General features: G+C 42.4%; 1 protein-coding gene across 5 annotated transcripts in view; it reads right to left on the reverse strand.

Annotated features, from left to right (window-relative positions):
- The window catches only part of PDE5A (phosphodiesterase 5A), a 104155-nt gene that overhangs the window by 65174 nt on the left and 26116 nt on the right, over positions 1–12865 (reverse strand). For all 5 annotated transcript variants that reach the window (XM_075929817.1, XM_075929816.1, XM_006112599.4 and 2 more), the window contains exon 3: positions 11312–11401. In XM_075929817.1, coding sequence (XP_075785932.1) covers positions 11312–11401 — 90 coding nt within the window. The remainder of the gene's footprint in view (positions 1–11311; positions 11402–12865) is intronic.

Below are 12865 nucleotides of genomic sequence, written 5' to 3' on the forward strand. Positions count from 1 at the left end.
TTCGACTTCCCTTATTCCTAGAAGCAGGAATACGGCATCAATGGGAGTACCCTCTCTGTCCGAATTAGCGTATCTTTGTTAGACCCGCTAATTCGAACCCTGGAAGATCAAATGCAGCTGCTTCAATCTTATCTGTACTGTAGACATGGCCCAACTGTATTGATTTCTTGAGATTTAGCCCAGTGACAATAATGAGAAAAAATTCAGATGGATATATAGTTGTACAAACTATAGGAAATATTCCTAATGTCAGACACTTAGGAAGAGACATAATAAAGACATTAAGAAGTGGGTAACTGATTAATCATATACTCGATACAATTTGTATTGACTACATGATTAGACAATAAGGGGCCCCACTGCAGCTCTTCAGTTTAAACGGTAGTAAGAGCTGCTCGGCTTTTAGTACATTTAAAAGGCAAGGTACAGCGGTCAGGGACCTGGCACGAGCTGGGACTGTTGTGTCCCAGCTTGTGCCGGGTCCTGGGCCTTCCCCGCTGCGGCTCTGCCTTTTAAATGTAAGAGTTGGGCTGCCTGCCAGCTGGTCCCTAACTACTGCGCATCTGCCTCCCCTGCTCCGAGACAGTGCTAGGGGGAACTGGCTTTTAAAGCCAGCTCCTGTTCCTCCCACCCCCGCTGCCTCTGATATAGAGGCAGTGGGGGTGCGAGGGAGAGTAGTCGACTCGACTACTCTTTTAGGGTACGTCTACACTACAGCGCTAATTCGAACTAACGGATCCAGACTAAAAAACTAGTTCGAATTACCTTTTTGCTAATTCGAACTAGCATGTCCACATTAAGTGGACCCTGAACCCGGGTTAAGGATGTCCGGAAGCAGTGCCGGCAGGGCATCAGATGAGGACTTAGAGCGTGGAGCTGCTGCCTCAGGCTAGCTGAGGGCTGTGCTTAAAGGGTCCCGACCCCCACCCCGGACAGACAGTTCTCAGGGGTTCCCCGCTTGCAAAGCAGTCCTGGCTTGGAGTGCCCTGAGTGCCCACACTGGGCACATCACAGCACTTGGCCATCAGACCGGCTGCACTTGCCGCAGGCTGCCATCTGGGGAGAGGGAGTAATTGGGGGGCTGCAGGAGAGCTTCCACCCCCAGAAGCCCGCAGAGCCAGCCCAGTCCTCCCCATCGGGGGCTCGTACCCCATTCCTCCCTCACCTCCTTCCACTTACCCTTCCCTAGCCCCCCTTCCTGATGTACAAAATAAAGAAAACGTGTGGAAAAAAATAGAATCTCTCTTTATTGAACAAAACTCAGGGAGACTGGGAAAAGGAGGTGGGAGAGGGGAAGAGAGAGGGTGGGAGAGGGGAGGGCAACTAAAATGATCACAGGTTTGGAAGAGGTCCCATATGAAGAGAGGCTAAAGAGACTGGGACTTTTCAGTTTAGAAAAGAGGAGATGGAGGGGGGATAGGATAGAGGTCTATAAAAGCAGGAGTGGGGTGGAGAGGGTGCATCAAGAAAAGTTCTTCATTAGTTCTCATAATAGAAGGACTAGAGGACACCAAAGGAAAGGAATGGGTAGTAGGCTTCAAACTAGTAACAGAAAGTTGTTCTTCACAAAGCAAATAGTCAATCTGTGGAACTCCTTGCTGCAGGAGGCTGTGAAGGCTACAACTAGAACAGAGTTTAAAGAGAAGTGAGATCAAGTCATGGAGGTTGGGTCCATGGAGTGCTATTAGCCAGAGGGTAGGAGTGGTGTCCCTGCCCAAAGTTTGTGGAAGGCTGGAGAGGGATGGCACGAGACAAATGGCTTGGTCACTGTCTTCGGTCCATCCCCTCCAGGGTCCCTAGGGTTGGCCGCTGTCGGCAGACAGGCTACGGGGCTAGATGGACCTTTGGTCTGACCCAGTACGGCCATTGTAAGCTCAGGGCTCAGGGTTGGGGGTCTCAGTGGACCACCTTGATTTTCATGCACACCTGTTCCTGGGTGGCCAGGCTAGCAGCTCTCCTGCCCTAGACGGCCGCTCTCCTGTGCCTAGTGCGGAGGTCGTGGACGAGGTCCACAATGTCCGCACTAGACCAGGCGGGTGCCCGCCTCTTGCGGTCCCGGGCAAGCTCCCGGGAGCCGCCAGCCTGGTCCCGGGAAGAGGGGGAGGGCTGGAGGGCATCGGGTGGCTGGCTCGAGCCGTGCCAGGTGCAGGGTCTGCTACCTGGGTGCTGGCAGGCTTGCACCTGGCACGGGCACCGTAGCCAGCCCATGCCCCTTTAAGGGGTCCGGGGCCGGGAGGGGGGCAATAGAGTTTCCCTGGTGTTGGCCACAGTGGCCACTAGGGAAGCTGGGGAGGGCTAGCCTCCCACTAGTTCGAATTAAGGGGCTACACACCCCTTAATTCGAACTAGTAAGTTCGAACTAGGCTTAGTCCTCGTAGAATGATGTTTACCTAGTTCGAACTAAGTGCTCCGCTAGTTCGAATTAAGTTCAAACTAGCGGAGCGTTAGTGTAGCGCCTATCAAAGTTAATTCGAACTAATGTCCGTTAGTTCGAATTAACTTTGTAGTGTAGACATCGCTAAGACATAAGACTCAAGAGTCAAGATTAACTAGGACAACAGTGCTTCATCTGACAGTACACAGGTCATGACGATTATGGGAACTGTATTTTAGAAATCTTTTGAGCATAGTATAAAATCAAAACACCTCAAAAATTTCTTGCAATGCATCATAAATAAAAATAGATCAGATCTTCAGCTGGTGTAATTTGGTTTTGCTGCATTGACTTCAAAGGAGCGAGGCTAAACCTACGGGAAATCTGGCCTCAAACTGATTGTAATAGTGATGCTGGATATACTGCCTAAAGATCTGTTCTAGGAATTATTTTGGAAAGTCCTATGTCCTGTATTCTACAGGAGGCCAGACTAGACGGTCACAATGATCTCCTCTGGCCTTCAGATTTATGCATCTATGAACACAAAAATGTAGGAAGCCTTCCTAAATTGTAATGTATATTGTCAGAATGGAATCTCCAGGGCACCCACCAAAAGGTACGTCTACACTAGCCCCCTAGATTGATCTAGGGAGGCTGATGAGGGTGACTGGAATTGCAAATCAAGCCCGGGATTTAAATACCCCGCGCTTGATTTTCATGTTCCCGGCCCGTCGCTATTTTAGAAATTGACTAGCCCGAAGTAACTGCCCGCATCTACACGCGGCAGTGAAACGGGATTCTGATTTAAAGCCCCTAATTCGAATTAGCTGGTAAACCTCATTGCAGGAGGAATACCAGCTAACACAGTTTAAGAAACACTGAACTAAAGCATGGAAAATGGTGTGGGGAAGCTTCTGTTGTTGGTACTTGTCCTGGTAATAGAAGATCTTTTGGCTCTAGTGTCAGTTTATCCCCTTCCATAAGGCCTGATTCAACTGAGAGAGAGAGAGAGAGAGAGAGAGAGAGAGAAATCCTTTAATTGTCAGAGGCCACCTCCTCAGAATTTTATGGAACACAGCAAACATTTCTTCACTGCTAATGGCTGTGTTCTGAGTTTTATCTGGATTGCTTCTTACTGAATGTTTGCACATTCAGTGAAAGCTATTTCAAAGAGAGCCAGTGCCCCTTTTCACACTCATTTCCTTTTCACTCACTTGAAAAACATTCTTTTGCCTTCTGAGATTTAATGAGTCAATAAAGCCAGTACTGGAAGAAAGATGATTCACTAAACTGAAAATGGTGAAAGAAGGAAGAAACAACACTATCTCATTTTAAAAAAGAAGGGGCCCAACCCATATGAAATTATGGCCTGTATGATGTTTAGATTTATTTTGCTTCCTCATTCCTGCAGAGGAAGAGCGTGATTCATGGCCACAGAAGTATGCATTACTGCTCACATATTTATTTAGATTCAAGCTTTTAACTAACACTTTCCTTCTAATGCTCTTCGCCATAATGTGTCTTAGCTAACTGCTGGAGTTTCAAGGTGTACAGATGCTCATTAGGCAATGTCAACATCAGTATAAGCATAAGTCAACTATGTCTACATTGCAGGGAGGAGGTAAGAGCCACTTTCCCACGCTGATTATCACGAATGCCTGTAGCTAAGTCTTACAAAATAAAAGTCAGCAGGACAGCAGCAACAACAACAACAAAAAGTTGTGATGAAGAAAGCACAGCATCCTTGATGTGTTGCAAAGTGCTTCCTGGTGACAGAAGACCAGACAACACTAAAAATGAAATTAAATAAATCAAAAACAATTGTAGTGATTGCTGCCAGAATGAAACATTCACCTAGTAGGCCAGCGAGAGGTTCACTCTCACACACATCTGCTCAGAGTTTTGTGGTGGGGCCTCAGTTAAGTCAACTCAAAACTGGCAAATTGGAAAATCCTATATACAGTTAATAAGGGAGAAACCAAAATAGATTTTATACAAGTTACTCTAGATAGTCTATAGACTTTAATAAAGAATTGTCTCCTTTCTAAATCACCTATGAATTTAACTTGGAATTCTGTCCACAAAATTCCACAAAAACATCATTTACTCTGCTACAACATGTTTCCACAAGGAATGGTTTTATAATGGTCATAATCAAGTCTGAAGAATTAGATGGAGAAATGCTGAGAAGTGGAGATAACAATTTACAGCAATTTCAGTAGTCCATTTTCAGGTCTATAAATCCATCCAAAACCAAGTGCTATTGCAACCTGTTCACTTCCACATGAAGGTGTTGGAGGCCAAATCAGTGACATTCCTGTGTTTCTTGGGCATCCATGAATCGCTTCAGATGACCAAAGCTGTACCTCAAGGATGAAAAACATCTTCTAGAGACTCAGTCTATGAAGTCAGTAGAGATCAAGGTTCTCAGCTACCCTGCTGCTAGTCTCTCTTGCTGATAATAATGATATCTCAGGCTACAACGTATTTGTTTGCCTGTCCACTGCAGTTAGTTTCTGTTAAGTCATACTTTGCATGTACAATACATAGGGAGCCTTTGATCTGAAGCTGTCAGAGCACTTTTCAAATATCAGCAAATTAAAAAACTTGCAACACCCTTCTGAAGTAAGGTGCTATTATATCTATTTTAAAGCTGAGGATCAAAAAGGAGAAGTGATTAGGTCCAAAGTTACCTGTGAAATGTGCATTTATCCCATATTCCCTTCCTGGGACCAGAACATCAAGGGTATGTCTAGACTACATGGCTCCGTCGACGGAGCCATGTAGATGAGTTTACTAGACATAGAAAAATGAAGCGGTGATTTAAGTAATCACTGCTTCATTTACATCAAAATGGCCGCCATGCTGTGCCGATCAGTTGTTTGGTGGCACAGCTGGGCAGTCTGGACGCGCCGCAATCAACAATGGCTTCCCTTGTCAACCAGACTGCCCCGCTGTGCCGCCAAACAGGTGATTAGGGCAGCCATTTTGATGTAAATGAAGCGGCGATTATTTAAATCGCCGCTTCATTTTCCTGTGTCTAATAAACTCATCTACATGGCTCCATCAACGGAGCCATGTAGTCTAGACATACCCGAAGGGTCCCATTATGCTGTCCTTACTCATGTTGGGTAGTACCTTAATTCACTGAACTAAATGAGGGTACTTGCAGAGAAAGATCCTGCTGGTTCCTCAATCTAACAGGCCCTCAATCTAACAAAACACTTAAACACATGCTGAACTTTAAGCAGGTGAGTATTCTTACTGGCTTCAAAGTTAAGTATGTATTTAAGTTATTTGCTAGATCATGGCTGATGTGGAACAACACACGTACCAAGGAATATGCAGGGTGGAAATTCAGCTGGAGCTGTCCGGAGCAATGCTCCGGTAAATAATTTTCAACTCCCCTAGAGTTTTAGAGCTTGTTGGGTCATGGGAATACGCTAAGAATTCAAGCTTGGGAAATATATAGGTGTAGGCTTCTCTTCTGCAGTGATGAGTGGCCTTGATACACTGGTTGGAAGGCTGCACACTATGGCTCTCCTAGCCAAAATGAATAAGCTATCTTCTCAACAGAAGGAAAGTGCTTTTAAAAATCCTGCTTCCTGAAAATGCATGGTAGCACTGAGCTGGTAATAATCAAGGCCCAAAGCTACAGTTGTGGCCAACAAATACCACAGTTTGTCCTTATAAATAAAACAATAAATAACCATAATAATTGTATGATAATAGTTGGCAAATACTAACTTTTTTCTAGTGGTCACCGTACCATTGACAAGAATTCAGTCAATTTTAGTTGTCTGTGTTCTCTTTTACATTTCATAGTCAGAGTGGTTGGTTTCATACACTTAGGCTGTGTCCAGACTCAGGGTTTTTTTCGGGAAAAGTAGCCTTTTTCTGAAAAAAAACTTCACCTGCGTCTAGACTGCAGCCGCGTTCTTTCGAAATTAAATCGAAAGAACGCGGCTTTTCTTTCGACGGCGGTAAACCTCATTTCACGAGGAAGAACGCCTTCTTTCGAAAGTGCTTCTTTCGAAAGAAGGCGTTCTTGAATGTAAATAGGGCTTCTTTGAAAGAGAGCATCCAGACTCACTGGGTGCTTTCTTTTGAAAAAGCGGCTTGCTCTTTTGAAAGTTCCGCGTGCAGTCTAGACGCTCTCTTTCGAAAGAGGCTCTTTCGAAAGAGGCTTGCAGTCTAGACATAGCCTAAGAGGGTATGGAGTTATTAATTAGGGAACTACCAGAAGGAAAAGCCCAGAAGGAACCAAATGGCATGTTTCTAACAGCTTTGAATGACGGTTTTGAATACAAAAATAGTTTGAAACAGATTCTCTCATGATCATTTTGTTCTTCTCTTTGTAGAGTAAGAGTCAAGTTTCTCATTTTTCTTTCTTCTTGATTTTTTAAATAGTTATAAGCATCAGATGTCATATCCTGGAATGCCAAAGCAAACTATGGGGCAATGTTTTTGTGTAGGATGGGACAGAGACTCCATTTAGTTACGGGAGATTGTGCAGCAGTGGCCTGCAGATATCAGAACTTGATTCAAATCCCTTCAAGTCCTACTTAAAGAGAAGCCAACTTGCATCTGTAATTCTTCATGGGGAAAACAGCTTGTCACAAACAGAGCTAGCACTGTGTAAATATGAAGAGTACATACAACAGTGCTATCCAATCATGGGCCTGATATGCCTAGTTTCTATTGGCTCTTTCAGCAACAATTAATAAGTAGAAAAGAAGCTTTGTAAGTTTCCTTTTTGTTATTAACATATCTACTTCCATTCTTTGTGTGTCTAAGGGTATGTCTACACTGCAACCCTAGTTCGAACTAGGGTGGCTAATGTAGTCATTCGAACTTGCAAATGAAGCCTGGGATTTAAATATCCCAGGCTTTAATTGCATGTTCCCGGATGCCGCCATTTTTAAATGCCCCGTAGTTCGAACTACCTGCCCGCAGCTACACGCGGCACGGGCTAGGTAGTTCGAATTAAAGCTCCTAATTCGAACTACCTTCACTCCTCATTGCAGGAGGAGATTCTTGCTCTTGCATATTGGTGCTGTTGGTTGGTTAAAACCACAACAGATTCATTAGTCTTTCTCAGTGGGATCTGCTTCTTGAAGAGCTTACTCCTCTTTGGGTGTTAAGGCTCCTCAGCTCAGGTTCCACATGAAAGTGTAGACAAAATCTGAGCCTATTTTTAATCTCTGCTTCAGGAGTCTCAAAGTCCCAACCCTGGGCCATGCCCAGATGGAGCGATTGTGCAATCTGGCCCTGGACTCCTGGCAGGCAGATGGGGGTTTGTCCGTTAATAGCCCCAAGCTGTGTCCCTTACTGCCATTGCTCCACCCTCTCCTCTCTATGGCACCCCATACCTGAGGATGTAGCTTCAGGAATCATTGGGGGGAGGCGCTGGTGTGGGACAAAGGCTGTAGTCACATCCTCTGCACTCCCCGTGGTGTCAGGAGCTGTAGGGATGGTGCACTAGCTCCACTGCATTGTGCTCCGCTTCCCCGCTGCTCTTGCAACCATGCTGCACCAGGCGCTCTCCAAAACTGTGCCCTCAGGGACCAGATTCCATGGGGGGAGAGGGCAAAACAAGAGCAGGAAGGGGCAGCCCCCAGGAGTCCCAGGTCAGATTGCACAATCTGGGGATGGCTCATGAGCTGGCAGTTTGAGACCCCCCTACTCTACTTCATTCCCTAGATGGTCCAAAGGTTCGATATTTAACCATGATATTTCTGCAAATCCAACACTGACTTTTTTACTTTAAAAATAACAGAAATGTAAAACAACAAATGTATCATATTTATTTTCTAGGGGCTAAATTTTAAGGAGAAGAGACCTGCTTCTCTTTCTAAGTATTTACTTTCAGATGTGTGTCTGACATTTTTGGCTATATATTTGGATTCTGACCAGTGAAATTCTGGATTAGGGCAGGTTTTCCTTAGCTGTTGGATACAGTATTATTGCAAAGGCTTGGTCTGTGTTTTGTTTTTTAGGTTGGGGAGGCATGGTGAAACCATGGTGAGTTTTTTGTTGGTATGTGGGGTTGCTTTAAAAAAAAACTAGCTGAAAGCCAATGATAATGTAGGGGTTGACTCACTGAATTAAATCTTATTCCAGAAAAGTGTCAGCAGAGCATTACACTTAGGGCGATGAGAACATTCTGGTAAGAGACTTTAAAATAACAAAAGAGTGCTCTAAGAGAAATTCCATAGTTTAGATCCTCCAGTTTACAATACATACGAGTAACACATCCTTTCCACCCTCCCTCTTTAGCCTTTGCCAATTTGTTAATTTCCTAGTTTGTTTTCTATTTTTATAATAAAAAGGTGCCTGCTTTATTTCACCTAGAACTCCTCTTGCACTTACATGGAGAAACCCAGTTAAAAAATTTTTCAGGATCTGCAAATTGCCTACTACAGGTTCATTCAGCCTAATAAGTCTGTGCTGGTGTATATGAGCAGAGGATACATGTACTTAATTCTTTCTCGTGTCTGACCAGAGTAAGACACACCCATGTATTGTGTCCAGCTGAATTTTGTCATGAATTTATGATTCCAAGTTCTTGGCTTAGAGCATTCTTGTGTTTTTCCAATGCACATACAGAAAGCAAGTGACCTGGACAAAACATAGACCCTCCATTTTGCATCAATCATACACCCATCACTGTTCCACAGCCAGACATCACTGCACACAGTGTTCTGCTTGCTCACTGATTGGCTCATGGCCAGCTGTAGCTACAGCCAACTGACACGGGGAGGCACTTTGACGTGGGAGCAATGTCTGACTGGGAGAACAGTATCATCAGCATAATCAGTGTGAGATGGTGGGTTATAAATTTGAAACGTTCCTTACGAGACGGGAGCAGTGAAAAAAAATGAAAGAAAGTCAGATGGAGGAGAAGCAAGAGATAGATCCCACATTTTATCACTGGGTCAGCCAGGACAATCAGAACCAAATGGATGAGATACATCAAAGTAAACATGAGAACTGGGGTTAAGTATGAGAGATTGATATCTCCCGCCCACCCCAAACAGGATCAGAAGAATAGAGGATTAGAAAGAAGGGGAAATGGTATTTTCAAATCAGGTTTTGCAGCAATTTTTAATAGTATAAGCTGTGAACTCTGCTGAAAAAGGAAGAATTGATGGACAACAAATCCCTGACTGAAAATTTTGGGGCATTGTTGTTCAGTCTATGCTGTGCCAACATCCTGAAAAGCATGGACAGTAAGAGGCTGAGTCTTATTCCTTCCACCTTCAAGAAACTCATCGGCTGTGTCTACATGGGCATGAATTTCCGGAAATGCTTAAAACGGAATACTATTCCGTTTTCAGTTTTTCCGGAAAAGGAGTGTCTACATTGGCAGGTTGCTTTTCCGGAAAAGCCCTTTTCCGGAAAAGCATCTGTGGCCAACGTAGATGCGCTTTTCCGGAAAAGAGCCCATTTTCGCGATCAGGGCTTTTTTCCGGAAAAGACTACTGGGCTGTCTACACTGGCCCTTTTCCGAAACAGTTTTCCGGAATAAGGACTTATGCCCGAGCGGGAACAGAATAGTTTTTCTGGAATAGTGGCTGATTTTGTACAGTAGAGCATCGTTGCTTTTCCGGAAATTCAAGGGCCAGTGTAGACAGCTCGCAGTTTATTCCGGAAAAGCGGCTGATTTTCCGGAATAAGTGGCCCAGCGTAGACACAGCCATCCAGTTATTGGCAAAACATAAAAACACAACAAGCCCAATCTTCTGTTCACTTACACTAATTCTACACTGGTGTAATTGCACTGTTTTTAATTGGAGTCACTCCTAAATTACACCAGTGTCAGAAGGAAGCCAAACTTACTATACTCAGATGGGTGATGATGTTTGTCTTCAGTATGATGTCATTCCTCACTAAATTTCTCATTTTTGAATTTCCTCTTGCCACCCAGCATGCTTTGAAGTCCATGGCAAAACTCCTTTGATTCTAGTTGTAGCAGGATCAGACCATAAAGAAGTATTGCTATGAAAAGTGACAATAGGATTGGAAGGGAGAGCTGTGCACAGAACTTGAGGACCTAATTCTAATCACATTCACTCTAGTATAGATCAGTTAGGGGTAATGTGGGCAGGGGATGATCAAATTCTCTGAATCACATCATTTTAATTTAGGTATCAAAATGTGAATACAGGTGACTAACATCAGGTACATAATTTTTAAAATGTTACCCTGGATCCATGAAAGGGAGCCTCCACTTGGTAACTTAAACTTGCAAGGTGTTTGGTAGAATGTCGTGGTTATTTTATATAGTGGTAAAGACTGAAAAAGTGTCATTTAAAGATAAGATATGTATGCATTGTGAAAAACCATAGTAAAACATTTGAGGAACATCTTAAATTCAGAAAAGAGGGAAAAGGAGGATCATCTTTCACTCAAAATAAGATAATCATAAGTTTCTGCAGGAAAAAGTTCTTTCTCGTGACTTATTTCAATGGATGTAACAATCAGTCAGACTGTAATTAGGTCTGAAGTTACTGGGCATTACTGGCATGTATTATATGTGTTTAAAGATACCTGTTTATCATGTATGCTACAATAGTTTGGAAAAATCTCTTTTTTATTTTTACTCTTGTTCCTGTTTCTTTTCCACATGCAAAACTCCTAAAGATTTTACTGAATGAACTCTGGAGTTTTTGGTATAGAAGAAAAGCAGAATCCTTTTTGTAATGGGAAATAGAAACATCATTTTTTTAAAAAAATAGGTAGGTATAAGCTGTTCTTAACTCTGGTCAACATCAGTGAAGTAGAAAAGATAAAATTACACTTCATGGAATGATATACAGAGAAAACATTTAATTTTTTTTCTCTACTGTGAAATGATTTACAGCTGAAAACAGTTTAAAGAAATTAACAGTCACAAACACTACTGAATAAGACGATCCAGATACTGCAGCTTACCTCTTCCCTGTGGTTCTTTATTGGCATACAAAGAATACTCTGTGTCTTGTACCCTGTGATTTGGTCAACTTCTGCATTGAATCGGGGATCCTAGTAGGAGGGAAAAAGTGAAATTAAGTATCCTTCACACAAAGAATGTCTTTTTTAATTCCCCAGTTTATAGGCCCATAGAGGAATTACAGCATTTGTCTTAACTGTTACTCACACAATGTTTCCATTATGAGCCAATGACTATGTAAATGTAAGTTATTACTGACAGTGAATTTCTAGCAAGACTGTCCAAAACAAACTGCTTATGAGGATTATAAACACTTTTAGATAAATGCAAATATAAGAAAATGCAATCAGCTTAGGAAAAACTGTTTGGCCAGGCATATTCCCACATAACATTTTTTATACATCTTTAGTCCTCAGAGGAAATTTCCAAAACACACGAAAAGACAGAAAGGCATGACTATGTACATTTTATTTATAAGAAAATAATTTCCATGTTGGGGTTGAAATGAACAACATCTGAGAATATATACCCAAAACATCTGAAATGTACTTTTTTCTTTTCGGTGTTGAAAAGTATTTACAGGAGGAGTCTGACAGGCTCCCAATGCTTTCCTGCAGCTCTCACCCATCTCAGTGAAAGCAGCTTAAATGCAAAAATAACCATTTTCTAAAAACAGACTGTTGCTCCTATAAGACTTATTCATCAGATACCTAAAAATTGTCACTGACAAACAAAACAAATTATCACCACTAATTTGATTAATCGTTCAGTGCAATTGGACCATTAGGGAGCTGGCAATCTTTAAGCATTACGGCATTTGTAGGAATATGCACTAGGACGGGAACTAAAAAAAAAGAGCTTTTGGTGCTGGGTTTCTCTGCCAACACAACTTTGTGTTAGGCTAGTTATTGTGCAGGAAGAATGGTCTTGAATGTGAGGCATGGGGCAGGTGGCCAGAAGAAAAAGAAAACCTGCATATTAAAGCTGATTTGTACTATGTATAAAAAAGCTTTTAGTACCTCAAAAAGACAGAAACATTGAAAATGACTCCACTGGTAATGTAAACATCTTTGCTATAGCCAAAAAGGTACAGTGACCTAGGTTGGGATTTTCATAGGAGTACAAGGGAGTTAGGCAGCCAAATCCCATTACAACTCAATGAAGCTCCTTTGAATCCCAGCCTTAATCCTAATTTCACATTTGGTAACATAATTACGTTAAAGTGTACACTCACTGATATTATAGGTCTGCGACTATGTATCATGGTCGAAAAAACATTCCCCTTCTATTTACATACAGAACAATGGGAATTAGCAGAGACTGTCAAAATATTCCAAGTATAAATTGTAGAATGATATTCTCTTTCCTTTTCATTTTGAGTTTGTGTTGAGTTTGTCTTTTTTCTTAAATGGTATATCATTCTGGAACACTAGTTTTACTTTTTTTTCTTACCAAAGTGTGGCAAAATGTTCTCAAAAAGGAAAATTTTGGATTCACCAATATTCTGTTTTAAACTCAGTATAAAGAGCCTGATATAGGAAAGCATTTAAGTACAT

This window comes from Pelodiscus sinensis, chromosome 5 (genome assembly GCF_049634645.1).
Source record: "Pelodiscus sinensis isolate JC-2024 chromosome 5, ASM4963464v1, whole genome shotgun sequence".
Classification (NCBI taxonomy): domain Eukaryota; kingdom Metazoa; phylum Chordata; order Testudines; family Trionychidae; genus Pelodiscus; species Pelodiscus sinensis.